The sequence below is a fragment of the Magallana gigas genome, chromosome 6 (genome assembly GCF_963853765.1).
Source record: "Magallana gigas chromosome 6, xbMagGiga1.1, whole genome shotgun sequence".
NCBI lineage: Eukaryota > Metazoa > Mollusca > Bivalvia > Ostreida > Ostreidae > Magallana > Magallana gigas.
The window spans coordinates 30,822,611-30,849,992 of record NC_088858.1 but is presented as its reverse complement, the minus strand read 5'-3'; the positions used below and the strand labels follow the sequence as shown (position 1 = coordinate 30,849,992).

The following is a 27,382-nucleotide window of genomic DNA, read 5'->3' as shown; positions in this document are numbered from 1 at the left end:
TATTATAAACATGATTTAAATAGATCCTGTTATGAAATATTCAAGTACATATCAAGTTCATAAGTTCGTTGAATACAGTTGACTTAAACGATAATTCACTATCTATATACCTGGGTAGAAAGGTTAATATATATACCAACCGGTCATATAGGTCAAATCAAAGTGAAAGTTTTGAGACTAAAAAAACAGAAAGCCATTTCGTAGAATCCAGACATTATATAATTTACATAATTTCAAAAAAAAATTATTAATACCAAGAATATGGTCATAAATCGTGTACACACTTCTTTTATTGACTTTGATGCAAACGGAAGCAATTTTTAAAAAAAATCTATGTTACGAAATCTTATTGCTCAATGCTGATAGGGTCATTTTTCTCGGTTTATATTTTAAAAGACGTCTCATAAATGCAAATACCTCAAAGCTAACAGTGGTTCTAGCCAAGTACAAATGCAAAATACATACCTGTAAGTATATAAACTTGTTTGCTTTGTTCTAGTTTTATTGATCTTTTCTCTTATCAAATTATATTGAAGTACACTGTATTATCGATTGGTTCAAAAAAGTAAAATTCTTGTCCAATCGGGAACCGTTTTCGAGGGAAAAGGGTGTTTGTACCTGTATTTGTTTCACAGAAAAATTGAATGATTTCTGCCACCTTTCCCTACCCCCCCCCCCCCCCCACCCCAACCATCCACTCTGAAAAATAAGGCATATATTTATAAACCAATCGCTCGTTTTTTGAAATTGAAGTAGACGGTTTAACAATACTTGACATACTTGATAATTTGACCGGAAGTTACTTTGTAAAACAATGCCCTGCTGCGACGGATAGGCATACTCTAAAACCTGGATTCGCCCCATTGGCCTGACCTGGCCTCAAAGTTGACCTGGACTGTCTTTTGGCCTCAGAATTGGCTTGGCCCCAAATTTTGGCCTGGTCTCAAATTTGGCCTCTACAAAATATTTGGCCGCAAATTCATTTTTATCTCTTCTTGATTTGATGATTTCATTGATTTTTCAGTGATTTATTTTCAATACACAGTGAACATCCCACTTGATGGTTTAAGTGTCATAAAGTGATGGTCCATTGAAAATGATAGCTACAATGTACATTTCAAAAAATAGTACTAACAATGATTATTCATTACTACATGTATGAGTGATCGATTCTAATTGATTTTGATTCAGTCTGTTTTAAATTCTAAAGAACGTAAGAATGTGATTTTGCCTTGCCAATGTATAACCATGGCGTGTTTTTTTTCAATGTATTAAAATCAAATTGCTCTCAGGACTGGACAATATCATTGTAACTTTTCATTGAAGAGACCAATGTTTGTTTATTCTAACCAACATCTAAGGTCACATAATGTTTGGCTTTGTTCAAATTCTGGTGATGAAAATTCCTCACAGGTGAAAAATTAATTCCTAAATTTACAAATGCATAAAATTCTACTCTTCTCAGGAGGTGATGATTAATGACCATTGCTGAATAAAATGCCATTCATTAAATTAGACCGTGTGACGTGTTAAACGATGAACCTGACCCCAAATCTGTAGATTAGCTACGAAAGAGGCTGATATCGAATTTTTGAATTTCTGCTGGAGAGGGCTTGATCGGTGTTGACATGTAATTCTGATAACTGGCAATTTTAAATTGCGTTACACAGGAATAGAATTTTGATGTTATATACATGTACCAGTTTATAAATATTTCAGATTTTTTTTTATCCTTCACTCAGGTCAGTCTCTTAAAATGATGTTTTACTTAATTATTCTAATAACGGTTCTTGTACTTTTTGAATTGGGGGATGGGGAGATGGCGACTATTATAGTTGTTCGCTTAAGCATAATTCATTCCTCGGGAATAGGAAGAACAGTGCTGTACATGCACGTCATAATAGGTATTTATTGTATTATGTATATATGTGTGAAGAACATGGATTAAATCAATTGAAACTTTATCAGTCAGGTCATTTGTAATTAATTTTTTTGCCATGTGATTATCCTTAAAATATTTAAAAATTTCTAAGAGAAATCAGTAAAAATTCAATGAAAAACTTAAAAAATGAGAAATAGAGAAATCTTAGAATTTGAGGCCAAAAATGTTTGAAGAGGCCAAACCTGGAGCCAGGCCAAAATTTGAGACCAGGCCAAAATTTGGTGCCATGCCAAAACTGAAGCCAAAAGTGAGGCCAAGCCAATTTTGAGGCCAGACCAGGCCAGATCAGGTTTTAGAGTAAGTCGCGTCGGGTATTGGGTATAGCACAAACTATTCAAACAACATATAACAACACACGAACGAACGAATCGATATAATTAGAATGAATGAATACAATGTTGGCGAATATCTATCAGAACGTGATTGATATACACATGATTAATCAGCTGCAGAACTAGACTGTTGCTCTATGGAAAAGTACGATTGACAGACCATCTGTCAAACTAAACTTCCCTCAGAACTACAGTTCCGCAGCTACATGTATTAATTTAACTATGAAAAATATGAAGCTTTGGTTTTTACAACTTTTATCAAAATTGCCATTATTTTACAAATGAGACTAGACTGTATAGAATTGTTTGTGTAAAATAGTAACTCGCATGTAAAGGGCAGTACAAGATTAAGTACAAGAATTCGATTCAAATTCTATTGCAAACATTTGATACTGTACACAGAAAAAGGTTCTCCAATCAACCAATCTGAAATCCGCTATCTGTTTTTTGCACAGGTACATCCAAGAGGAACCCGGAGAATATCGTCGTCATGGATACCTCGACTCGTTACCCTGGAAACCGTCACAACCGTATAAATAGGTTGACAAGAGTATTCACCCGACTGTCCTTTACAACCTGTACATAAACACTTAGCATAATATATATCACGTGGTTGACGATGCGAGTTCGAATCTCTACACATAACCCAGGGACAAGTTGAGCGCTTTCCCAGGAATTCATTATCGTCAAATGGCGAGTGTTCGAGAGGGGAGGCAGGGCATTGAAGGGCGGGCACAAAGTCTGCACGACACTGATGGGGGGTACCTATCGCTTGCAGAAAAAACCATTCCGCCGCCGGGTTGAAGTGTTGGGGGATGGAGCGGCCGCGTGTGGGTAGAGGTAGCAGCATCAACATGCCTATCTGAAAAACAAAGTCAAAGATGCGTTTATTATTTCATTTCGCTTAATCATATTTTTGTATTATACTCGTGGTTCCAATATTATAAAGGTTAATAACTTAAATTGAAAAAAAAATCACTGACGATTATCATGATAAATCAACCATTGTATGTTACAGAATTTCGATAGTAATTATATTTTTCACTTTTTAAAAAGTAGATTAGTGTCCTACTTTTAAATTTGGTGACCTTTGAATTAAAAAAAAAAGACTGTAAAAATGTTGCCATAAAATTTTACACTTTGATTGAGTTTGTCTTAATTGTGAAAATACTAGCTATTATGAAACTTTTAAAAAATTATATGGATTTAAAAGGGTAGTGTATCTTACCAGAAATAATGAATTAGATTTTTTGCAACAAATAAAAAGATATCCCAGTTCAAATTACATCTCTTAATATTCTAAACTCTACCTGGATTTTATTTTATTGCTCTAAAAAAAATGAATCATGATTACACTAAAACATTTATAGTTTTAAAATGCTTGCACCGTCCCTATTCTGAAGGCATTAAAATTATATGACTTATGATTTTATCACGTTATTATTTAGTAAAGAAAAATATTTTATAAAAGCTTTGAAATTTTGAAGAAAAAAATAAACACCAAGCTCTTTAACTGAAGGAGATTCATACCGTCTAAAAGGCCTTGACAATCTAACCCTCTTAATGCAAACAAATGAAGAGTCGTTTTACTTCATGAATTGAATTATTACATATACCAATTGTAAATTTTATCTTTTTGCACATTATAACAAAATTCATTCTTCAATTGCTGGAATGTGTGATTCATTTAATTTTTCGCTGCCTGAATCAAATTCAGGCATATCATTGATTGATTATTAATAATTGCAATACCGGTATCCTTCAATGATTTCGAGGCACAATTTTTTTTTTATCAATTTCAATTATTAAAAATTTCAAAAAAATCGTGTGAAGTTTTGCATTGTGTTTCTTATTAAAATATATATTCGTTAAAACAACGACTTTTCAATCATATTTTTTATATACTGAACATTTATTACGGGATTATTTTAAAATGAATTAGATATCCGTCAACTGGTATCTCTGTAAATAATTTTTAAAAGACAATTTAACCAAGTCATTATTTCCTATGTTTTAAAAAAATCCGCCTTACCAAAAGCCTTTGAATATCAGGAACCATTCCTTTCATTGAGGAAATAAATGTCTGATAGAATATCAAATGGTATACCTTATTTATATAGAGACGTTCCGAACAGGAAAGTTGTTGTTTTTAATTTACGATCTGTTCTCTTGACACCGGTTGTAGGTCACTATCGAATGAGGAAGCCAGGGACGAAAATGATTAGGGGGTCACTTCCTGTGTAAGTTTACCTTACGTTTACGAGAGGGTACGAGAAGTGATTCCCAAAAAACGGGCGGAAACCCCCTCTAGATCACAAAAGTTTCCCCTAAGAGGTTAGATTTAAATTTTAATTCCAGTTTGGTTTTTACTCTCAAGTTGGTTAGCCTTTGATGGAATTGATTTATTGATTTGTGTGATTCGAATGTTTACTTTTGTAATACTTGTTTGGAATATTCATTTGATAATTTATCAAACAAACTGGTAATGTATTATACTTTTTTTTTCGAAACTGAAAGAATTACTTTTCACATTCATAATAATCTGTGTCGGGGGTTTTTGAAAAAGGTGTTGGTGCGGATTCCGTTCCGCTGATTGGGTACGGTATTTATGATCTAATATATCATACAAAACTATATACAGTGTTCTCTGGCCAATCAACCAGTTTCTTCACCTAATCTTTTATTGGTGGATTTATATAAGAAAAAAAGAAAAGAAACCGAATTGAAACCGAAACCAAATGTATTAATTGGTAGCACGATGTTACCAAGATTTTTCAATATTTGTTTGTAATTCATACTATTCTAACGAAATTTATAAATACTCTGTACATCTTCAGATTTTACCACAGGGAACCAAGCCCGTTTTGACATTAATTTCACTGTAACCATTTTTAAATTAACAATGTAACCATTTATGGTTACATTGAGATTAATGTCAAAATGGGCTTATATATATAATTAGACTGTGGATTTTACCAAAAAGTTTGTTTTGGGGGAATTGTATCATATCAAAACTAAATTTAGTTTACTTTTGTCAGAAGTACATATATGTATATGAGATAAATAAAACGTGATTGAAAATACAAAATTACGGTATAAATAATGTGACTGTATCACAAAATAAAAATGTAATTCTTTTAGAAATAGTCGTGCAATTGCTTAATATTTCACTAACTTTGAAGACGATCAAAATTCACAAATTTTGCATTTTTAATTTACAACACTTTTTATTATTATTTTTATACACAAATTTATGTTTATAGCTTAAGACATTTTGCAAATAACAACAAAATGTCTGCACCAGAGTAACTGTTTATGCCTTTGGTAATTCAATACGCGTGAGATAATATCCGTAAGCCATAATTGAATTTTGCATGACTGTTTAGTAATTATTAGGAAATCAATGAAAAACTTACTTTCATGTTCGATAAACAGGCCGAAAATATCAAAAAAGAGTAAGGTGGTGGACACGCTTTGGCGGATCCAAATCAGGGGTCTTTTGCTACAAAATATACACTTGCAATGAAATAATACTGAATAATTACGTAAAGAGTGAGAATATATTTACTGGGGACTTATTTAGAGGATGCATAGAAGCTAAGATTTGACAAATATTGAATGAATAAAAAAAAGACGCGATTTTATTTTTGATGCATAGAACTTTTCAGAACAGGGTAATCAAGAACGCAGGTTGACTAATTAAGGGGAACAGTTAATGGGAACAGACAACATTGAAAATATTTGAAAACAAATACACATAATTTCTTCAGAGATATAAAATTGTAATTTTTAAAAGATGAGTTCAGAAAATTTCATAATATTTGATCTTTTTACAATATCTCGTGACAGCATGGACTTAAAAAAAACGGATTTTTTTTTTGTAGAAACTAATAAAAAATGTCACAATGTTACTTTCTTGGATTTACTTGCATCCACGTAGCATCAGGGAGCCCCAACTCTTTTCTTTAATAGCAGTAAACATTTTTCTTAAATTTACAAAAAAGAATATTGATTGAACGTGAAGTTGCTCCACTTTTTTTTGGGGGGGGGGGGGGCATATAAAGAAAACGTCCCTCCTACTCGTTGATTAGAATTTTCAGGATTTTTTGCGAATTTCCTTTTTTTTTCTTGTCCAATTTTTAGGATGTCTTCCGAACTACCCCCCCCCCCCCCTTCTCCCCCTTTCAAAATCATACTATGTGGTTGCACTTATCTAATGTGATGGCCGGGATCTACTATAACATGTTGACGTTATGCAGTCTGTATTAATGACACGCGTGTTTGATGTGCACGCGCACATCCTCAACATGTATCTGTGCAATTTAATACCTTAGAAATTCTTTCAAAGCATATACCCTCTTTTATTTTTTGTTATTGTAGTTTCCTTTATTCCTTTTCTTTAAAACATATTATTACAAGTATATTGTGTATATTTCATGCATTTGAGATCCGTGCAACTTGAATGACTCGATCTGAAAGCAACATTCCTGGTTTATTCTAGTATACTACAGCGGCAGTTGATGAGGAAACAAAACTGCTTGCGAGGGCAAATACAAATTTTCCTGGGATGGGGGTCCGAGGAATAAGTATTTTTGGAAGTTTTCCTATGTAAATTTAAGAAATTTGAATTTTCCAAAGGATCCGCGCATGAACTAATATGGCGACCAAATGCTTTTATGAATTTATGTCAACTTCAACCCAGGTGAGCTAATTTGGTAAAAGTTGCATCTGAAACTAAAGAAACACGTGGACTTGGTGATGATTTGCAAATAAAATGAAACAGTATAAGCACAAGAACTTGCTATCAAAGATTTTGTTAATAAGTTGATATACAGTTTCAAGGTAATATTGTAACAATAAACCCTATTATATAGTACCAGAAGCCATCTACATGTACCTGTAAGAAGAAATATTCAATACGTCAGGCGTCTGCTCTGCTAAGGTCAATCTGTACCCGATGAACGTCAAAGAATCGAGTGTGAACTATTTACCACCCCTATACAATTTTTAATGATGTCTTATTTAATAACGTACTCGAAAACCCTAAAATGAGCGGACCTCTGAGGGAATTTTTCAGCAAAAGAGGTATGGCACATTTAGTTTTCGATAACACAAAAAAAAATAGCGCTTTTTCAATCTGAAATCGCTACGAGGGCTTCGATGATCTGATTTTAATCAGATTGCGCTTTAAAAACTTACAGAAATGTAATTTGAATTGTCCAATTATTGGGTGGGGGGGTTCGACCGTTGAAAAAACGAAAGTTTATATCTGACGATGAAAAACATTTTTATATCTGTGTGTTGTACAAATTTTTAACTATGCGTCCAGCGTATGGGGGTTCAAGAAATTCGAAGTCATAGACAATATTCAAAACCGTTCTTTAATGATACCCGTACTCAAATACCCCAAATTGAGCGGATTTCTGGGGGGATTTTTCAGGCAAAGAGATATGGCGTATTTAGTTTTCGATAACGCAAAATAGGGGTTCAAGAAATTCCAAGCTATATACAACATATTCAAGACCGCGCGCGCAATCCGTTACTGACACCCCCCCCCTTCTCCTTTTTCTTGCTATCCAGGGAGATGCTGGAATCAAAGTTCGGTGCTTAAACATAATTCGATTCTGGAACAGAGTACTTTCATTTGACTCTGAACGTCACTTTAATACCAAGCTTGTATTCAACATAGATAATAACCAGTACTTAAATAACTGTATTTCGAATCCTGCAGGGGCTTTTGTTGTAACTTACTGAATTGAATGCTTTAGATATTCAGATTTTTTTAACTTTATCAAATGCAACTTTTTTGCTTATTTGACATACGATGAGCTATTAATCATTATTTATTTCATAATCAAATAATTTACTGTTAATTTGAGTGACTTTTAAGGTGTGTTATTCCACCTTAACATACTGTGTATATTTACATATCAAAAAAGTTGAGTAAATGAACAACTTAAAACCGGAATGAATTATTTTCTACATTTTTCTATAGTATACTTGAAAATTTAATTCTTTTTGGGTTTAATATTGAGTGTGGCTTTTTTTTCATTCTTAGAACATGTGTGGAGAGCCACATAATTATATTTAAAATTGTTGCTTTGGTTTGATCATATTGTATTGTATATTTAATATACAAAAGGGGTCGAACACAAGTTCTTGCAACATACAATTAAGGTTCTCAACCAAATACAAGTAATTTGCAATTGTCATAAAACAATGATATATACACATATATCGGAAAAAAAATGGTAAAGAACAAAATAGTATACTTATATAAATCTGCGAGAATTGTTTATAAAGTTCTGCACAGCAGTGAAAATTCTAACATTAGTTTTATAATCTAGATAGTAAAGTATGCGATAAAAATTTTTTTTAAATTGTTACTAGTATATACATAAGCGTGTCGAAGTGTTTATAAGCGCTTTGCAATTTTTTTTGGTCCACTTCGATTAATTATATTGTTGGTAACTATCGGAATATCAATTCAAATATACAATTTTTTGTCCACTAGTATCGGAATATCAATTCACAATATACAAGGCACTGAGACTGACAAAATGACTAATTTCTCGCTTCTAAGACAAACCAAGCACAGACACCAGGCGTTAGGTTTTTTTTTTCATGATTATCATTACCCCACCCCTGACCCTATACCCAATAATACACAAGGGTGTATTATTTAATAGTCATAGGGTATTTGTTTTCATTCTGAGAAAAATTGTTTAAATCTAACGTCAGGTGCCTGTGTATTACTAGTATGAGGTATAGGGTAATTATTTTTATTATGAGAATTTTTTTTTTACGTCAGGTGCCTGTGAAACAAAAGGCAGAGATAACATCACCTGTGTTTGACCTATCTTTAGAAAGAGGTTTTTCCCTTTTAAACACGCGATAATGCGGTGCTATAGATATATTCATTCCGTTACTTATGAAATCGCTGATTACGCCTTAATCTCGATCGATTTCTCCACAACAAGGCAAATGAAGGAGGAGGAGGAGGAGGAGGAGGAGGAGGAGGAGGAGGAGGAGGAGGAAGTTTATACAATTATACAATTTTTCCCAGGAGTGATATCGAACCTTGAACTGACCAATAAATCATCCATGACACACACTTATCAGACCATTCCCAATGTTTTCGCTGATAAAGGTCTCGAAATAAATACACATGCACCTTCTTATGTTGTACTTGACCTAATTTTGCCACATCAAAGCGTACAAACCTTTAAGTAATATGATTATTTGAATACAACACAAATACAAAGTGCATAAAATTTCAAGCACTTTTTTGGGGGGAAGGGGGGGGGGGGGGGGGGGGGGGGGGGTGGTGGTTGACCTACCAATGCACTCGCAGTGTTGACATAAGCAGATTACACAATCTGCTGAATTTGCTTTTTAAAAATGCGATCGTGCTATCTTTTACACAAGTAGAGTTTTCGAATCTAACTTCATTTCCAAGAAAAAGACGCCAATAATCCCGCATACAAACTCTGTATACTAAACACTTTGAAATTGACTGGACTGACAATTGGTTATGCAAAAGGTATAAAAAAAAAAAAACCACACACACAACTACAATTCATATGCCTTTATTAAAAATGACAGGATAGTGTTTATAATTTTCATTTTATTTTTGGGGGGAAAAGAGAAAACCCCATATATTTTGACATTTATAATGCAAGCTATACATACAATTTTCCTATGGGTTGTAAACAAATCTGTATTTCATACTGTGTTACTGTATCTGGTCATAAATTCTCTGCCAACACATAAAGAAATATAGTTCTGAATTTGAATGAATTTATACTTCAATATGAGTTTCAGAAAATTTTTAATATATCCTTAAAATTCATACTCAAAAGACAAATACTTTTGTGCAGAACACTTCATTGTTAGTCTACTAATTTTAATCATATGAGCATGCATTATTGTCAAAGATGCAGAATAAAACAAACAAAAAATTTCATTTTTCCACTTGTTTTGAAGAATTTTGGTAAGGTATAAACCTAAACACATAAGCAAGTTCTTAGGACAAACAAAAGTTACATAAAACACAATACATAAACACATAAAAAAAAAAGAAATGTTGCAAAAAACAGAACATCAGCATCACAAGTTCAAGTATACCTCTTTAAGAGTAAATTTGAATATGCTTAATTCTGTACTACATTTATAATAAAACATGTTTTGTGTGTTGGTAAGTAATGTCGAATGTTAACAAGGGTAGGCTGGTCAAGGACATAACAAAAAGCTTTACATATGACATATCTTCACATATATTTGTTTGTAAAAGGAACATACATCTAAAAAATGCATGACAATTCAAGGAAATGTTTCAATTCTCCACGTCTCTGCACACTTCTATCCTGAAGGTCAGCAGCTACCTGTATAAAACCTGTGCACCAGGGTGGCTGGGTTTTATCAGTCGTGTACTGTATTACACACTCTGTTGGACTCTTGGGGAAGGTGACTCAGCATGTTCAGTCCTTGGCATCACCTATTCCATCCGCATTGATGGCAAACATGGCCTCTGCCTCCGGCAGACAAGGGGAGTCGTAAATCTTGCATATCCTGGTCTCTCCGCGCCCTTTTCTCAGATATAACCTACCGAGAAAAAATTCCATGTCTTTATCATTAATTTCTTTTTAAATTTTTTTTTATTTATGACTCAAGAACATTTGACAAATTTCAAATGGGTCCAACACCCCCCCCCCCCCCCCTCATTTTCAACAAAGAGCAATCACATAACTTATTCTATATTTGTTTCATAATAAACAGTCATCAATATCTTATAATTAATTCATTTTATGAAATTGACAAATAAGCATACAGACTTTAGTTTATACAAGGCACATTTGTTTGTTCAATAATAAGTTATGACAAGGTCTTCAAAAGCTTGCTAATAATTCATTTGACAATGATAAATGGGCATTTTTACAATGCCTAGTTTATACAAATATAGAAGCTCTACATCCAACTGACCTCGTTGTTGATGCATGTGCAATGATATTTCCCCCAATTGGTTTTTTAGGATCAGCAGTAAACATGGCTGCTCCATCAACCTGAGCAACGACCTGATTGGTTATCACCACGGCAACTCCATACTGAAATGTACATGTACCGTATAACTATAAAGTTTAAAAAGTACTAGACTAAGTAATTAAATTAACAACTTGTGTAGAGTATGTTAGGTTTGTGATTTTTTTAAAAAAAGAAGAGATAATAGATATCACAAGAGGCCCATGGGCCACATTGCTCACCTGAAGTAGTAGTAGTAGTAGTAGTAGTAGTTATAGTTCTTGAGAAGAAAATTTTTAAACATTTTCCCTATATATTTCTATGTAAAACTTTGAACCCCTCTTGGGGCCCCAAGTATTAGTTTCAACAATTGTAGCTCTTAAAAGATGATTTTTAAACATTTTCCCTATATATTTTTATCTTAAATTATGAACCCCTCATGGAGCCCCAGTATTAATTCCAGGGTCACAATTTTAACAATTTTAAATTAACATTATTTGAGGATGCATGCATAGTACATGTAATATTACAAATTTTAACCTATTTTAACCATTTCTCAATGATCTCCCCTTGTAAAGGGCTGTGCCCTTTATTTTCACAATTTGGAATTCACTTTCCATAAGGATGCTTTGTACCAAGTTTAGCTAAAATTAGACCAAGTGGTTTTAGAGAAGAAGTCAAAAATGTTTACAGACCGACAGACAGATGGTTGAAGGACAAAGTGATCTGAAAAGCTCACTTTAACCTTTGGTTCAGGTGAGCTAAAAATGATTTGCTTTGACAACTAACAATAAATTTAGTATCTGCAAGTCTGTAGCTCTTGATCTAAAAAACCTAAAAGCTAGAGTTCAAAAGGTGTTATAAAGTTGCAGTTTACGGTGCACAAAAATTTGCACTAGTTTTTGACTTGATTAATCTTATTTCCTAACACATTTTGTACAAACATTTGATTTCAAAAAATTCCTCATACATTTTAGTAAAGATATCATTACTTCACTTGCCTCTGCTATATTTTAAAACACAAACACCAGCCCACTAAAGTGAAGTGGTGCAGTTTGTTAACATGTTAAAATGGCAACTCTCAATTTGCACATTAATTTTACATACTTAACTTTTCGCATGTTTGAGAAAAAGTCTGAGGTATGAAAACTGACTGCATTAGTAGTGAATTGCATGAAGAATATATTGTACTAATTTTTTAACAAAATTTGTGTGAAAGTCCAAAACTAAGGCAATTTTTTGTGCCCTTAACATGCAATTTTTTAACATGTATGGAATTTAAAGCAATATGAGCTCCAATTTTCATGATAAAATTTTTTTTTAACGAAAATGTTATTTTCTACTAAAATGACAAAAATATCATGCTTTTTAAATTTCCTTTCGCCAAATTTTTGTGAAAAGGGCTGTTAAAGAGCCTTAATTGGAGCAAAATTGAATTATTGTCGTCCTGTACAAAAATTGATTTGCTATATGTTCCTTAGAAGAGATATCTTTCATCTGACAAAAATTATGATTTTTTCAACCTTATTTATCATAAAAGTTTAAGTTACATGCAGCCATAGCATACTAGCAGGTTTTTACAGCAAAATAAAATTTTGAAAAATACAGCTCATATTGCTTTAAGCTCCCAGGTCGTCCACTAATTTTTTTCAGACTAGGAGCTACAAACCTGCAGCTATAAATTTTGCTAGTTAGACTGGGTTCTGGTGATGTACCTTAATGAGAAAGTGTCTAGAGTCTAGAAGTGACCCTTTAAACAGAAAGATTTCCTTTTATTAAAAAATCCTTTTCAAGTGGTCTTATTGCATAATTAGCCTCAAAATAAAAATGGGGTACAGAGAAGGGAAATAAGTCATTTGAAAATTTGACTTTATATCCTTACCTCATCGGCCAGTCTAAGAAGCATTCTGAGGAAGCGGGCCAGGTGCATTTGTCTGGCAGATAGCTCGCCTCTCCCTGAGTAGTCAGTCCTGTACAGGGCTGTGGCACTGTCCACAATCAGCAGTGCGTACCTACATGTACACACAAAACAAACTAAAATGCATTCTCTGTGGAGAACGAATATATTTAGAACTGTTATACTGCATATGTAAACAATGTGCATTGCATGTATAATTCATAGAAACGATGACTTTTAATTAAAAAGAAAAAAGCTTCTATTCCTTTCATGATGTGTATGTCAAATGCAACAGAATAACTTAATTAGTCGATCCCCTTTTGTATGTAGTGCTGTCATGATGTTTAAAAAAGTTGATTAACATTATAATCTGTTAAAATGCCAAGATTTGCAACAAATTTTTTAACATGGATCAAAATATCAAGAATCTTGCACTTTTAAAATAAAAAAAATGAAATTTATCTAATTTAAAATAATTCATTAAATTTACAATACTCGAGTATGTAGGCTGCTTGCAAATGTGATCAATCTGCCTTTTTAAATGCCAGTATTATTTTATCATCAAAATTATGGTAGTAATGTGTATTGCCTCTTTACCAAGCTTTACTTGGGTATTAATCCCCTGTTCAACAAAGCTTTAATAAATCCGTACCTGTATATATGTAAACTCTTCAATACAAATTTCATTTGAATCAAATTACACCTGTACAATTAATATGTCTTTTAAAGTTAATTCTTTTGAAACTGTTTTTCCTTATGACTTTTTTAATTCCCTGTAAGTTTTTTTGAAATGGTTGTGGTGGTACCTGAAATCTAATTTTAACTTACTTTTGGTCTTATAAAACATAAATGATAACACAATTTAGAATTGTTTGCCATAGAGATGAGACAAATATTAATGCAGAGAAAGATGACTGTTTGGTACCTCGATTCTGCCATCATGGCAGCTGCCTGAATCAAAAGTTGGGACTGATGGTCACTGTTGTATGCTCTAGCGTAGGCCACATTGTCTAGTACATCGCTGCCTGAAAGTCCATATCTACAAAGAGAGGCTTAATTATCATTCCCCTTTCTTATAGAATTAGGTAACCAATATGAAATAAGAAAAAGTCTCTGAAAAAAATCATATTACAGTTGATTTAAGGTACAGTAAAACACGTTTACAGCAAACACGATTATAATGAATTGACACTTACAGCGAAGTGATTTCTATTCCCCAGAGACTTTATTACATGTTTTAAACTTGACGGATATAATGAATTACGCTTATAACGAAGTGAAATCGCCCATCCCTGGCACTTTGTTATAAGCGTGTTTTACTGTATTTAACTTGAACACTGATATCTTGAATATAGTGGATATGTCCATTGAAGTGATTTGTAAGTCCAAACCACTGATACTTTAAGTATTTTACCCTTGATATCTCAAAGTTTATAATCATGCAGTCCCATCTAGTTTGTTACAAAAAGGTTTAACTGTATATTTATTTAAACTTCATGCACATCTTGGTCAAATCTACATCGTTAAAACACTTTAAACCTTGTGGTAGTCTCAATGTCACTTTTGTTGCTGATTGACACAATAATAAATAAAAACCAGTTTGTTGTCCTACACCTGTACAAAATCTTCAGTAACATGTTCTTACTTCAACATTGAAATGACAAATTAATACGACTGTTATAGAAGATATCAGTAACCTTTCTGCTACTGCTAGGAGGCGTTCTGGTCGAAATGTTCCCTCAGTATCAATGTACATGGCTTTTCCTTCTCCGCCACCCATGTCAATTGGTAACTGCAATAGGGGAAAATTATAACTACAACTACCATGTCAATTTCTACCTCAAATAGAAAATAACTTTGGCTTTATTTACAGTATACGTTGCATGCATACATTTTCTTTCATGACTGCTACATCAACATTTAACTCATTAATTAGAAATTAATCCGACACATCAAACAATAATTTTAACAATTCTTTAAATCATTTCTCTTCAGATTTTTTTCAAGAATAAATGTTGAAAGAAAGGCATTTATTCAATGCATAAAGGTCAATCAAGGTATTTAAAATATTATAAATATCTATTGTACTGCAATTCATTTTCTACTAGCTGGTAACTTCAAAATGGAGAGTTGTTCAAACCTGACATGTGACAGCGAGAGTGTGACAAAGCTGAGTCTTTCCTGTTCGGAATTCACCAAAGATCTCTGTAATGGAGCCTGTCTCTATGCCACCTGTGATGATAAAAACAAAAGTCAAACTACATACATCAGTAGTCATGAAATCACAATTTTATCTTATTAATTAATCCTTTTTTTAAAGTAGTTGATTAGTTTGATTTTGATCTGTTAATTTTTTGTCCTGATCTGGGGTTTAAATATCTGGCAAAGTCTCTTATTTTTTTTGTTACATTTGACAAATTCCAAAAATTCTTTGCAAAGATACACTCATATTAAGAAAATGCCCGAAAAAATGTTTCTGAATGAAACAATGTCAAGAATAACTTACAATTTTTAGAATGATGTATATTGCTTTTGACAAAATGAAAATCTTGGTATCTTATCAAAAGTAAAATTTTAAATAATTTAATTCAAGTTTTGTCTCTGTACCCCCATTATTAACTTTTTGTTTCAAATCCAAAAAACAAACTGCAGATTTAGATGGCTATTTTCAAATCGTGTGGAAGTGCAACAAGACATGCATCTATGATTCTGCGTCATCCGATAGCATTAAAGAGTTGCTTTGGGATCAACTTCAAAAACCTAAAGTCTCTCACATCAAATTGAATCTACCACAGAGTGTTTTTACCACTGTGTTTGATTTATAAATAAATTCACAGATTTATGATGTAATACAGACCTTGTAGGAGTTTGTCTAATTCCTTTGATCCTGAGGTAACTTGAATTATTTCTGACCGTTTTTGGTGGAACTCTGTGGCAGTTGTAAAACCCATGGGTACTAGTTTAGCAGCTTCAGCCTACAAAAATCAAGAAAGAATATACCAAGCTCAAATTCATCACAGGAAATGTATGTTTTTCAAATATTGTAAAATTACATTTATCAAGTCCTATAATTTATCTCAATATAATTGCTCAATAATCTCAATATCTAACATCTTGAGAAATTATTTACCAATAACTTTAAAAATATATAAAGTTTGCAATACAACATTGCTTTCATGAAGTATGAAAGTGTAAATGATTCTAAAGGCCAATATTTTCTTTCAATCTCGTGAACAAGCTTTTGTATGCAAACACAACACAACCATTTACATAATGATGCTATTTTAATATTCACTCTGCCACAAACTGTGCGATTGGATAATGAACACGACACCCTAAAGACCTTTATTATGCTTTCAAACAAACAAATTCTACTGTAATATTTGGATATATCTTACTAGAATCTTATCTGCTTTTGCTTCACTTATGCCTTTTATTGCCAGCAAACTCTTTTTTGGTGCATACGCAACAGCTTCTACTGTAAAATACCCTGCTTCTTCCATTTTCTTCACATCAGCAGCACTTATACCATTCGCCTGCACAAACATAACATCATCACATTTACAAAGGAAAGAATTTCATTTCAAAGAGACAGAAATCACATTTTATTAGTGCATGGTAAATGCTGCTTGACAGCTTTACACAAAACAAAATATATATAAAGTTATCAGTCCGATTGTGTCAGACAGCAGATGTTTTTACCTCAAGCCGATTGAGTGGCATTGGACCAAAAGTCTCGTCCTCAACTTCAACCTCCTGCTGTTGTTGTCTTGCTTGCATTGCCATCTTTACCACTTGCTTGTTACCGTGAACAGTACACCTGCTTTAACCTGCCGCAGATATTTCAAATAGAATACAGGGTTTAAACTTACTGCACTATTACTTAAAACAATAATTCAAATAATATTTCAAAATGAATTCATAGTTTAAGCTAATTAGCTTTCTTAATATTACATGTAGTAGAAATAAAAAATCTTCAAAACTCATTGGCCTTATTAAGAGGGAAATATTCAAGTTTTAAACATCAATTCAAGGCTGAGGTAGCTACTGAAGTATTTCAAAAAGCTATCATTAGTGTCAAAATAAAAATAGTAAATTTCAATTTTATACACTACTAGGATTTAGGATATGTATTCGAACTACATCCTTGAGAATAAATATTTCAAAAATGTAGACCTCCACATGTTATATTTATACAGCTGTTATAAGGCCTACTGGCGTGCGACCAGTTCTCGCCGAGTACCATTTCTCTCCAATACATTTTGACGTCATTTAACCAACACATAAAATTTTATACGAAAACAGATGTCTCAATGTACTGGCGAGAAATGGTACTCGGCGAGAACTGGTCGCACGCCAGTATAATATCATGTAGGATACATCATGTACAGTGAGAAATTATAAGTTTAAATTTATAATCATGTTCGGAAACGAGATTAACCAGTCCAAAACTAGTGAAATTTTTTCTGCGCTGTAAATTGCAGTGGTAGGCACTGTATCTTCCAAGTCGTCCATCCAAACTGTGTCAGACCAGGAGCTAAAGACCAGCAGCTATGTTCAGCAGAGTGGAGCTCCCAATTTACGCTCTTGCCCAAATGTTTTTTGTTGATATACGGGTTTTTTTTACAAGCGCATGCAAGCACCAGCTCTGCTAAACATGCCCCAGGATTCGATGATAGCGATTTCCAGAACTTTTTGAATACCATGGATTTAAAAGAGTTCATTTTTGCTATTAGGCCTATTTTGGTTCAAATGGAGATGAAACAGAGCTGTTTATCAATATGATAACGTGGCGCATGTCTTTTTACGACTTTATCCTACTGTGTGGTGTACTTTTCACACTTGTGACTAAGCCCAGCTTCTATATCGGTTACACGTCACGTTATGAAACTATTACTGTTACAAAAATGCGTGCATCAAAATAAAATATACGCATTCTCCGAAAGAAGACGATATTAATGTCAATACATGCAATATATATGCAGCCATTATCATTCATATATCTACAATTTAGTTTTTTTAAAACATATTTTGATATATTTAAAGAATAATGTCCTTTTCTCTTACCAAAACTGACAAATCTATCTTCAGGCGTCGCGCCAAATGTAATACGCAATATCCGGTTGCATATAGAACCGGTATCGGTAGAAATTAGATTTCCGGAAAAGAATGAAGAATATATATTCAAACTTCTACAATGTTAATTGTATTTCTTTTAAACTTGATAATATAACTTCATTAGTACATTTAAGGGCACAAGTTGGAGTATGGTCAATCATGACAGGTTTTTGTTTTGCTTTATTGAACAGTGGTAACAGTTTAAAGATCACACCAAGACTTATTATGGTGAAACAGCTTAAATTTTGTAAAGAGAAATATCAAACAAAAGAAAGACAGAGAAAAAAGTGTTGACTTTTTTATTACGTGACAGTTTACAATTTACAAGGTGAGGTAGGTATCAACGATATAGCAAACACTTTCACAAACATTAGGAAACAAACAGTGTCTGTAATAATATATTATTAATTATAGCAATATCCAAGTTATCACATTAATCAAAATTAAACATGTCATATCTAGTTTTTAATCATAACATAAAAACACAACCAATTAACAAAAAAATACATCATATTTTAATAAGTAAATCTATAATGAAGGTAATCAGAATTTTACTTTACTGATAATATAATTAAAATATATAGTAATTCACCTTTAAATTTCCTTTAAGGATTTTTTCCCTGGCAATTACTTTCTATAGATATGTACTTATGAGCATGGGCTGTGTTTTAAAAAAGAACTTACGACTTACAACCAAATTTATGAATGCTAATTAATCAAAAACTAATAATTTTTATTTTATAATGGCTGTCAAATATAAATATGAAAATCGAAAAAGTTGTAAATAAATGGTTTTACAGTATATAAATTTTGTTCATGAAAGACAGTACATGAAATTTGTCGTAGGTTCTTTTGTATGCAGTCCAGAGCCATTAGACTCAAAATATAGATTTGTCACAATTAAATTATAATATTTAGAATAGCCAGAAAATATATAAGTACCAGAAATAATTTACATATGATGTATAACCAATATGCATTTTATTAAAAACTCACACAATGTGCAAAATTAATGGCACTTCATACAATTGCACCAAATTATTCTCTTCTACAGAGAGGTCACTCTTTAATCTCTCCTATATCAAGGTACCTGGATCATGCATACAGTAAAACTAGCCTAAACTTAACTGGAAATGTTGGGCCTTCCTTTCATCTCAGTTGTGATTTTAGCAAAACTAAATGTTAATTGGCAAGGACTGCAATTTATTTTTAAAAAAATATTCTATTCAAAACAAATCCTATGAAATCTAAAACTCCATTCAAAAACACATCCTATAAAATCTACAACTCCTTTCAAAGCATCCTACATTTCAAAAACACAACATTGCATGTTAAAAAAAATTTTCCCCACTTTTTGCAGATAATATACTACCTATCAGTATGTACAAAAATATCCCAATTTTAAATACTGTATTTATATACCACATTATGAGATTACACCTCCTATTACAAATACTGATATTGAGAGTTTAATAAATATTGGCACATCTTGTTTCTCAACTCTTTTGAATTACAAGTAAAGCACACCGCTGGAAATACATGTACCGGTAAGTTATATAGCAGTTAACTGCATGTTACTTCATGTTTTTCTGGTGTCATTTTTAAAAGTTTTGAGAGACAAGGGAATGTTATTCATCAAATAATTTCCATGAGTATATCTTATATTGAGGCATTTTGATTCAGATTTCTTCTATGGATCACTCCACCAAATAAAAGTCACTGATGCGTTTGGCAAGTATGATGCAGGTCATCTGCGGCGAGATGAGATGTCGGTGGAGCATGCGGACCGTGGCTCCTCCACTCTGACCCCACGACTGGAGGACATATTCAGCCGGATTCTCCACCTTCCACCGCCGCCACTGCTGAATGGTCTCCAGGGGAATCCCCACTCTTTCTCCCAGCATCCTCCAGTCAGCACCTGTAATTATACAGTTAAACTGGAATAAAAGTACGGCAACTCATTTAAATATATTCTACACTGAACAACGGAACAGTTAAAGGGGGATAACTCAAATATTTGAAAATATTCCACACTATTAAAACTGAAAAAGAGAGCAATGCAAATATTTCACAGAGATTTAACTGAAAGAAAGCTCACACCTGAGAAAGTATTTAATTGATTCAATATTTGTTCAGTTTCATTGAAAAGTCAGTTTAAAAGAGACCAGATGGCCATTACTTATGGAGTTGAAAACTTGTTATAAGTTAATACCAGTCCATGTAGTAAAATGGGGTGTATTCATTTGCTACCTCCAAAACTGGACCTGAATACCTCCAGCAGATCTCCATTGTCTACCTGCTATTTGGAAAGTAGACAATGGAGATCTACTGGAGATCTCCATACTGCAAACGAGCAAATCAGGATTACTCTTGCAGCTCTCTAATTGACCAAACGAATACCCATGGTCTTACCGTTTCCTTTGTACATGCTGAGGTTCTGGATGACATACTTCTTGAGATCTGGATGCATGTTCTTAATATGAGTGTCACCAGGTAGTTTCTTCATTGGCTACAAATTCCAAACATTAAAGAGATTTATCTCTCACACTCTTCACTCAGCCCATTACTTGGGTATCCAAATATACATATACATGTACCTGCATGGTAACTGCATTGAAAATTGAAGTGAAACTGGCAAATTTTTTATAGCAAGTTAAGCCAAATGAAACCTGACATGCATATTATTACATATTAGGTTTGTTACTGACTAAATACAGAAATATATCGGGCTAATCAATATCGACATAGATGGCGAGGCAAAGCCATCAAATATTTCAATTTGCTAAGAAAAAACTTTAATCTATCTTGAAATATTATAAATTTATTTACAAAATAAATTACGGTAACTGTATCTCCTAACTTTTGTCCAAAAAGATTTATAGCTGTAGTTATCTCCCTTTATCTCCATAAATAACAGCTAAACAGAGGCTAAAGTTAAGGGGAGGGGGGACTTCACATACAAAGAGAGGGCTACATGTACATTACTACAGCGAAGTGTTGACAAGAAGGAAGCTTACCGGTGACAGACTGACTGGTTGGAACTCCTTGACTAGGGACTGTTTGGGTGTGTCTAGTGGGGGTACTGTGGTTGATACAGGGTGATCAGCTTCATTAGGGGGGACCGTCGTCACATCGTAGTTCTCGTCTTCTTCTTGTTCCAAACAGGAGAAAAGACGATTCCCCTCTATAAATTTATGAACTCATCTTATTAATAAGTACTTTGCATGATACTAAACTCCTATTCATTTATTTATCTGTGTAAGTATAACAGGTATATTAGAAATCATTGAGCAGCTGTAAGAGTTTTATCGCCTAACTAACTACAGCTGATTCCATATCAGGATGTTCTAGTTTTTCTCTGCAAAGCTTTTCCCATGCAAAATATGTATCTAATATCTATGTATTATGTATTGATAATATTTAATGAAAGCTCCCATTTCCCATGCTTACAGGTATTAGCTATTACATGTAATAACAGAAATGAAGTTCAGTCTTAAAATGAAATATTATGCCATATACCACAACCAAATTAATTTCTGCGTTACTCACTACCATTGCTTTCCTGATGGATTTATCAAAAAAATCACCTTAAATATGACTAACGGATTTTAATAAAGGCTGTCTGAAATTGATTCTACATTTACTCTATCTCTGGGAAAGGAATTCATTTATTATATGTACCATAATAAAACCAACTAAATTTTCAAAAATGAAAACATGTACATTTATTTGTGACTTAATTAATTCATAAATTCTATACTGGATATTTAAGTTGCATATAGGTTAATTTATCAATATGATTTTCCCCGCAAAAAAGATAAGTTAGCATTTGAAATATTCTTTGAGGGTCCCAAATTATATATTCTTTACAGTAAACCACAAATGGGTATGTTAAACGTAGAATTGACTTTAAACAGCCTTAATATAAATGGATGTATATATAGCTATATATTGGTTTAATGCTTTAACTTACTGAGTTCATATAGCAAAAATCTAGCCTTTGTTTTAGCATCTACAAGCGTCTCACAAAACTCTATATCCTCTAAACCATTTTCTAGACTCAGTCTTAATTGTACCATCTTAGCAAGTTCCATATTTAGATGAGTAATCCTTGTTTCAAGTTCTTCCACCCGTAATTCAACGGGACCTTTCTTTTTACGCTTATCTCCATTTATAATGAAGTCCAAGATCTTATTCAAATTTTCCACTGACACATTAAATGGCATCTTAGAATTTTCTTCCTCTGACAACTTGTACCCCTTGCTCTGTCCATATTCCACAATTTTTTTGCCGAGATATTCCACTTTGTCTCTCAGTTGGCCATTTTCCTCTTTGTATGTCTGAATTGTTTTCTGTAATTTTTCATTTTGATTGGTTAAATCCTCCAATTTTTCCTTACTGATGAGCTGCTCTTTTAAAGACGCAGAGATTTTGGCTGAATTTGATCTCGTTTCCTTCTTCATACTTGACTTCTTTTGTTTACTTGCCATGGATTACGAAAACTCTTGATATTTCCTCCAATTCAGGCCCCTCTACAAAGATAACAATACCGTCGGATCAGAGGAATCAAGATCAATAACAATATCCCAGCAATAAGTCGAAAACTATGAATAAAACACTTCAGGAAGTTTAAAGAGATGTGGATACACAAACTCACTACCAGCACAGATAATTGCTTTAAAACCTCCCATTTACTGGGGGTCTATGAAAAAGCAGAAAATCAAAATCAATAAACTTTTTTGAGATTTTTTTTCTACTGTTCCACTGAGTAACCATGCGAATGTGTTTCCATTGGCAGCCCAGTGAATGAAACCTACATTGTGTAAATGCATACTTTAAACATTGGAAATACATGACAATCAAATGGAAATATTTGAACAGGGGACATTTAAATATCTCCTTTCTCTCTGCGCTTCTCTTGAGCCTTTAAAATGTTTGAATAATTGTTAGAAGTAGATTATTTTGATTCTTATGCAAATAGATTACTTAGAGTTTGTACATAAATTCTTCCTGAAATTCAATGTGCAGAAACCTCATAGGAAGCTACTGGATTTAAAAACTTTAATGTGTCTTTTTTTTTAATCCTTCATTCAACACGTTCTTAATCAAACCATATATAATACATTGTGCTTCAGAGCTCCCTAACTTAATTGTGCAATAATATTCAGTGACACACCTTCTTTTATACTGGAGAGATACACGATATATTTAAACAAATTTTAAAATAGTTTAAAGTATAGATTTTTAAATGGTGTGGATTTGCCAACATTGAATTTTTTAAAGGTTTTATTTTTTCAATTGATCTCTAAATCGAACATTAGGTACCTTTGACTAAGCACTGTAAATTGTTAATGCAATGTAGATTAATTTCCATAATTTAAGCACCAGGCACTTCTGGTTAACACTGAAAGAATCGCAGAGCTATAAATAATGTGTGATGTAAATCTCAGTTCATATAACGCCAATTAAAATATTATTTTAAATGATCATAATGTAGACTTACATCAACGATCTCCACCGAGATAACTCTATTTTGAATCCAACCAGGGCAACCTGTGAATGAAGAAAATAAATTTTAAATCAGGGAGTTAATATTTTAACCATGCAATGTCATTTATAAATTAGTAAAAGGATCAGCTCAAGGATTTTCTAAGCGACATGTGCATGTACAGTTCAATGGAAAGATCAAGATTTAAAATCTATTTTACCTTTCAGTAGACCCAGAGAGAACTACGAGCATTTCTGTGTTAAATGGTTACTGCCTTTGGTAGGTATAAGACCTGAAAAATGCAGGGTACTTAAAGACAAGCTGATAAAAGCTTAGAAACAGAGCTTAATGGTAGTTAAGGTTGAACTTATCATCAACACATGACTGCGATATTAAGTTTTGATCAAATAAATCTTTGTGAGACCTGCACACAAGAGTCATCTTGAAATCCACAAAAGGAGCTGTTATCTCTAAGTGGATTTCTTCAAAACAAATTATCATTGTGTAATGTATGATAACAGTTTTAGAGCATATCTATCTATATTACATATTTATATCTTATTTAATTACCCTACACTAGTAATAATATCTCTATTAAAAATACTTCTATGGTGAATAATCTTAATTAACTATACATAATTATAGATTTACCAAAAGAAATGTACATGAATCTCTAAAGTCTTAATTAATTTTCTATAGCTATTACATATAGTTACATGTACTTTTATACATAAAAGTACTATTAATGTGTAGTTTTCAAAATGTATGTTCTGATGGATGATATTGTATTATATATATAATCATGTAATTTTAATACATTTATAATGCATATATATAATGCCTGCTACAAATTGCATATATTTTTTGTTCAACATCCATTTGACCGCACATGACATGCTCTTACTACTTGAAATAGCTTAACTTCACTCTAAAAATATCATTATTTTTTCATTGAGTGATGGGGCAGATGATAATCTTAATCAATTAATTCTACCAATACAATAACTATAATTAAAGTATCCATGGTACAAATTTAATATTAACAAAATGTTATATCTCGCTTTAAAACATCATTCAAACTGTACATCAAAGTAACGACGGAACAAAGAAAACAAAATGCATCTAAAAATTCCATGCATTAGCATTATAATATAAAATCAGATAATGATACAGGCGCAATAATTTATGAATTTTTTTTTAATTTTCGTGCATGATAGTTAATTTATGTTTTCTCCTGTCATCGTGAGTTAAAATAAGTAAACGTTCATAAATAAAAACTATCTGAAAACCTATACCTAAATAGCACGCTGCTCATTTGTTTTGTCCCTTTTAATCCTTCATATTTGTCTAAATTGATTTTAAGTTCTAAGCACATGCACTTGTTGATAGGGAAGCGGCACATGCGCTTTGGCGCAAACTTGACACATCCGGAACGTCATTTCCGTAAACACTTTTAGCGGAAGACAGAAATGTCAAAAGAAGAAATTTTGTTAATCGATATCATTATCACGATGGTTCGCCTTAGACTTGGTATGCGAATGAAAAGGAAATCACACAGTTAAACACTATTTTTTAAACATTGTTTAAAAGCTATGTGTTGACAATATACGTCTCAGAAGTTTAGTCACAGCCCATTTCACATTTTGACAGATCAGTATCATCAGAAAGTGTTGAGCTCCAGGGTATTACGGATCTACTGCGCTAAGATATGAAACTAAATAGCTTTACAAATATTTTTAACGGGATTTAATAACTTATGCAATGGAAAGGTGTGGAGCTGACAATTATTATGCTGGATGACAAGGTGTTTTATATTGCAAACAAGTGGCCTGGTTGATGATGAACAGAGGTCATTCCCATCAATTTATATATGCGACAAATAGTATTATTGTTGCGATCGTTTCTCAGAAAGAAACTTCTGATCAATAACCTTTTTCACACCAGGAATATGTAAGCAAATGTTGTGATGCTTTCTAACTTTGAGTACATTATTGATTTCACGTAACTGGATGTAGTTATATATAAATATGCATCCACTTGTGTGTATGCTTAGATTTCATGGATTTCTTTAAGAGTTATTTGTGGAAAATTTGCATGATCCAATATTGGTGTTCCGCCTTCTCTCTGTGCTAGGGAGCAAATTATATTGGAGCATAATGCAGAATGATTCATCTCGGGCTCCACTGGCTTCCTTTGATACAGTTGACCTTGGAGAGGAAGAGCGGACTTCAAGAGGTGTTTTCCAGCCTGCAGCAGAAAAACCTAAAACAAACAGCAAGCATGGGATGGACAAATCCATCAAAAAGCACCAGACAGCCACGGAAGAAACTGTGTTTGATGAATGTGATTCTAAGTTGCGAAAGAAAATTGGAAGATTTTTAAGTGCCAAAACGTACAAAAAAATATCAGAGACTAAAGGGGAGGAGAAGTGTTATGAAGGTGAGAAAGATATTGCTTCGATTGATAATAGTGTAGATGAGGCTTCTCCCCCTGGAAACAGTTCAGATTCGGATTCTGATAGTTCTGATTCAGATAGTGGATATTTACGTTCAGGATATGTGAAGGTAGAAAACAGGCAGTCAGGGGATTCCAATTCAGGAATTCATGTTGAAACGTCCTACTTCAAGCATATTTCTGATTCCATTCACTCTAACGACAGTTCATGTGAGCCCACCCCTACATCCTCGCCAATTTTACCTAGAGTTTCTATTTCAACACTGCTGGGAGAACTGCAGAATGAGAAAATTCAATCCAAACGAAAAGCTTTAGAGAAAAAGATCCAGCGATTACAAGTGACCAACACACCTGTGGAGAGACCCAGAAGTACTACTCCAATAAATATTCATACATTTGATGAATATGTTAAAGAATTTGATTCCCCGGAAAAAAGGTCCTTATCAGAAAGTGGAGAAAAATTACAGATAAAGCTCCCAGGAGAGGAATTTAGCCATAAGTATAAAAGTCCAAGGAGACATAAGTCTAGTCAAAAGGAGAACTTATGTGTGTTTAACTTTAATGAGGATCAGTTATTTTCTAGGACAAAGTCTGCTGTAGTGGTGCAGGATGATGGAGTAAGTCCTACCCCTTCCCCAAGGAGGGTACTTCTCCCTCCCTCCCTCACTCCTACAACAAGTCCGGTACTTACAAGAGGCTGTGTACAGAAAGGTTCAGAACTTTTAAGCAACTCTGCCATAATCAGTGAGAATAAATCTTCAGATTGGGTGGCATTCGATCAAGCCAAAACCTCTTCTGAGGCAAATGACACTTGGTTTAAGCAAGACTTAGTTAATGCTCAACTTGTTGGAGATCAGCCGGCAATTTCTAGCTCTGCCTCATTTAGTGCTTTATTTGGGGACAAACCTTGTAATAATGATGACGAGGACGTACTGACTGTGAATATTGAGGAAGTTGATGGCAGGAAAGTAGTTGATATTAGATGCCAGCAGCAGCAGCAGACAAATGAACAGCTAGACAATAAAGACAGCCAAGCCTTAACAAACCATAAATACCAAAGTTCCACTGAACCAAAGACCAATCTAGAAAGCACAGATTCATCAGAAGCAAACACTATACAGGTATACTGTTGA

The 27,382-nt window shown here is 33.2% G+C and overlaps 3 protein-coding genes across 6 annotated transcripts; 1 reads left to right on the top strand and 2 right to left on the bottom strand.

Annotated features, from left to right (window-relative positions):
* Positions 1-9,847: 9,847 nt before the first annotated feature.
* LOC105332417 (DNA repair protein RAD51 homolog 1) lies at positions 9,848-18,300 on the bottom strand. Of its 2 annotated transcripts, none has more exons than XM_066088356.1 (10): positions 18,258-18,300; positions 16,892-17,023; positions 16,588-16,725; positions 16,047-16,164; positions 15,330-15,421; positions 14,887-14,981; positions 14,115-14,228; positions 13,175-13,304; positions 11,257-11,378; positions 9,848-10,878 (listed from the first exon to the last, which is right to left on the bottom strand). In XM_066088356.1, the coding sequence occupies exons 2-10, from the start codon at positions 16,973-16,975 to the stop codon at positions 10,755-10,757; spliced, it is 1,017 nt and encodes a 338-aa protein (XP_065944428.1). In that variant the 5' UTR covers positions 16,976-17,023; positions 18,258-18,300; the 3' UTR covers positions 9,848-10,754. The 2 variants fall into 2 exon arrangements, with proteins under 2 accessions (XP_065944428.1, XP_011433322.1); XM_011435020.4 differs by having other exon boundaries at positions 16,892-17,019; positions 18,257-18,287.
* Positions 18,301-19,489: 1,189 nt separating this feature from the next.
* Positions 19,490-24,159, bottom strand: LOC105332419 (ankyrin repeat domain-containing protein 26). 3 transcript variants are annotated; one of them, XM_066089238.1, is made up of 6 exons: positions 24,016-24,159; positions 23,811-23,860; positions 22,281-22,839; positions 21,325-21,491; positions 20,720-20,816; positions 19,490-20,225 (listed from the first exon to the last, which is right to left on the bottom strand). In XM_066089238.1, the coding sequence occupies exons 3-6, from the start codon at positions 22,795-22,797 to the stop codon at positions 20,005-20,007; spliced, it is 1,002 nt and encodes a 333-aa protein (XP_065945310.1). In that variant the 5' UTR covers positions 22,798-22,839; positions 23,811-23,860; positions 24,016-24,159; the 3' UTR covers positions 19,490-20,004. The 3 variants fall into 3 exon arrangements, with proteins under 3 accessions (XP_065945310.1, XP_011433327.3, XP_034323733.2); XM_011435025.4 differs by lacking the exons at positions 23,811-23,860; positions 24,016-24,159 and adding an exon at positions 22,965-23,126; XM_034467842.2 differs by lacking the exons at positions 23,811-23,860; positions 24,016-24,159 and adding an exon at positions 22,968-23,126.
* A 1,066-nt stretch (positions 24,160-25,225) lies between these two features.
* Positions 25,226-27,382, top strand: LOC105332445 (transcriptional regulator ATRX homolog). Its single transcript, XM_034470156.2, has one exon. The coding sequence runs from the start codon at positions 25,952-25,954 to the stop codon at positions 27,380-27,382; it is 1,431 nt and encodes a 476-aa protein (XP_034326047.2). The 5' UTR covers positions 25,226-25,951.

Coding starts and splice junctions, on each gene's coding strand:
- LOC105332445 (XM_034470156.2), top strand. CDS start 25,952: ATGCAGAATGATTCATCTCGGGCTCCACTGGCTTCCTTTGATACAGTT.
- LOC105332417 (XM_066088356.1), bottom strand. CDS start 16,975: ATGGCAATGCAAGCAAGACAACAACAGCAGGAGGTTGAAGTTGAGGAC. Junction 16,726..16,891: donor TGCCACTCAATCGGCTTGAG/GTAAAAACATCT, acceptor ATGTTTGTGCAG/GCGAATGGTATAAGTGCTGC. Junction 16,165..16,587: donor CAAAAGCAGATAAGATTCTA/GTAAGATATATC, acceptor TGATTTTTGTAG/GCTGAAGCTGCTAAACTAGT.
- LOC105332419 (XM_066089238.1), bottom strand. CDS start 22,797: ATGGCAAGTAAACAAAAGAAGTCAAGTATGAAGAAGGAAACGAGATCA. Junction 21,492..22,280: donor ATTTTTGCTATATGAACTCA/GTAAGTTAAAGC, acceptor ATAAATTTATAG/AGGGGAATCGTCTTTTCTCC. Junction 20,817..21,324: donor AACCAGTCAGTCTGTCACCG/GTAAGCTTCCTT, acceptor TGGAATTTGTAG/CCAATGAAGAAACTACCTGG.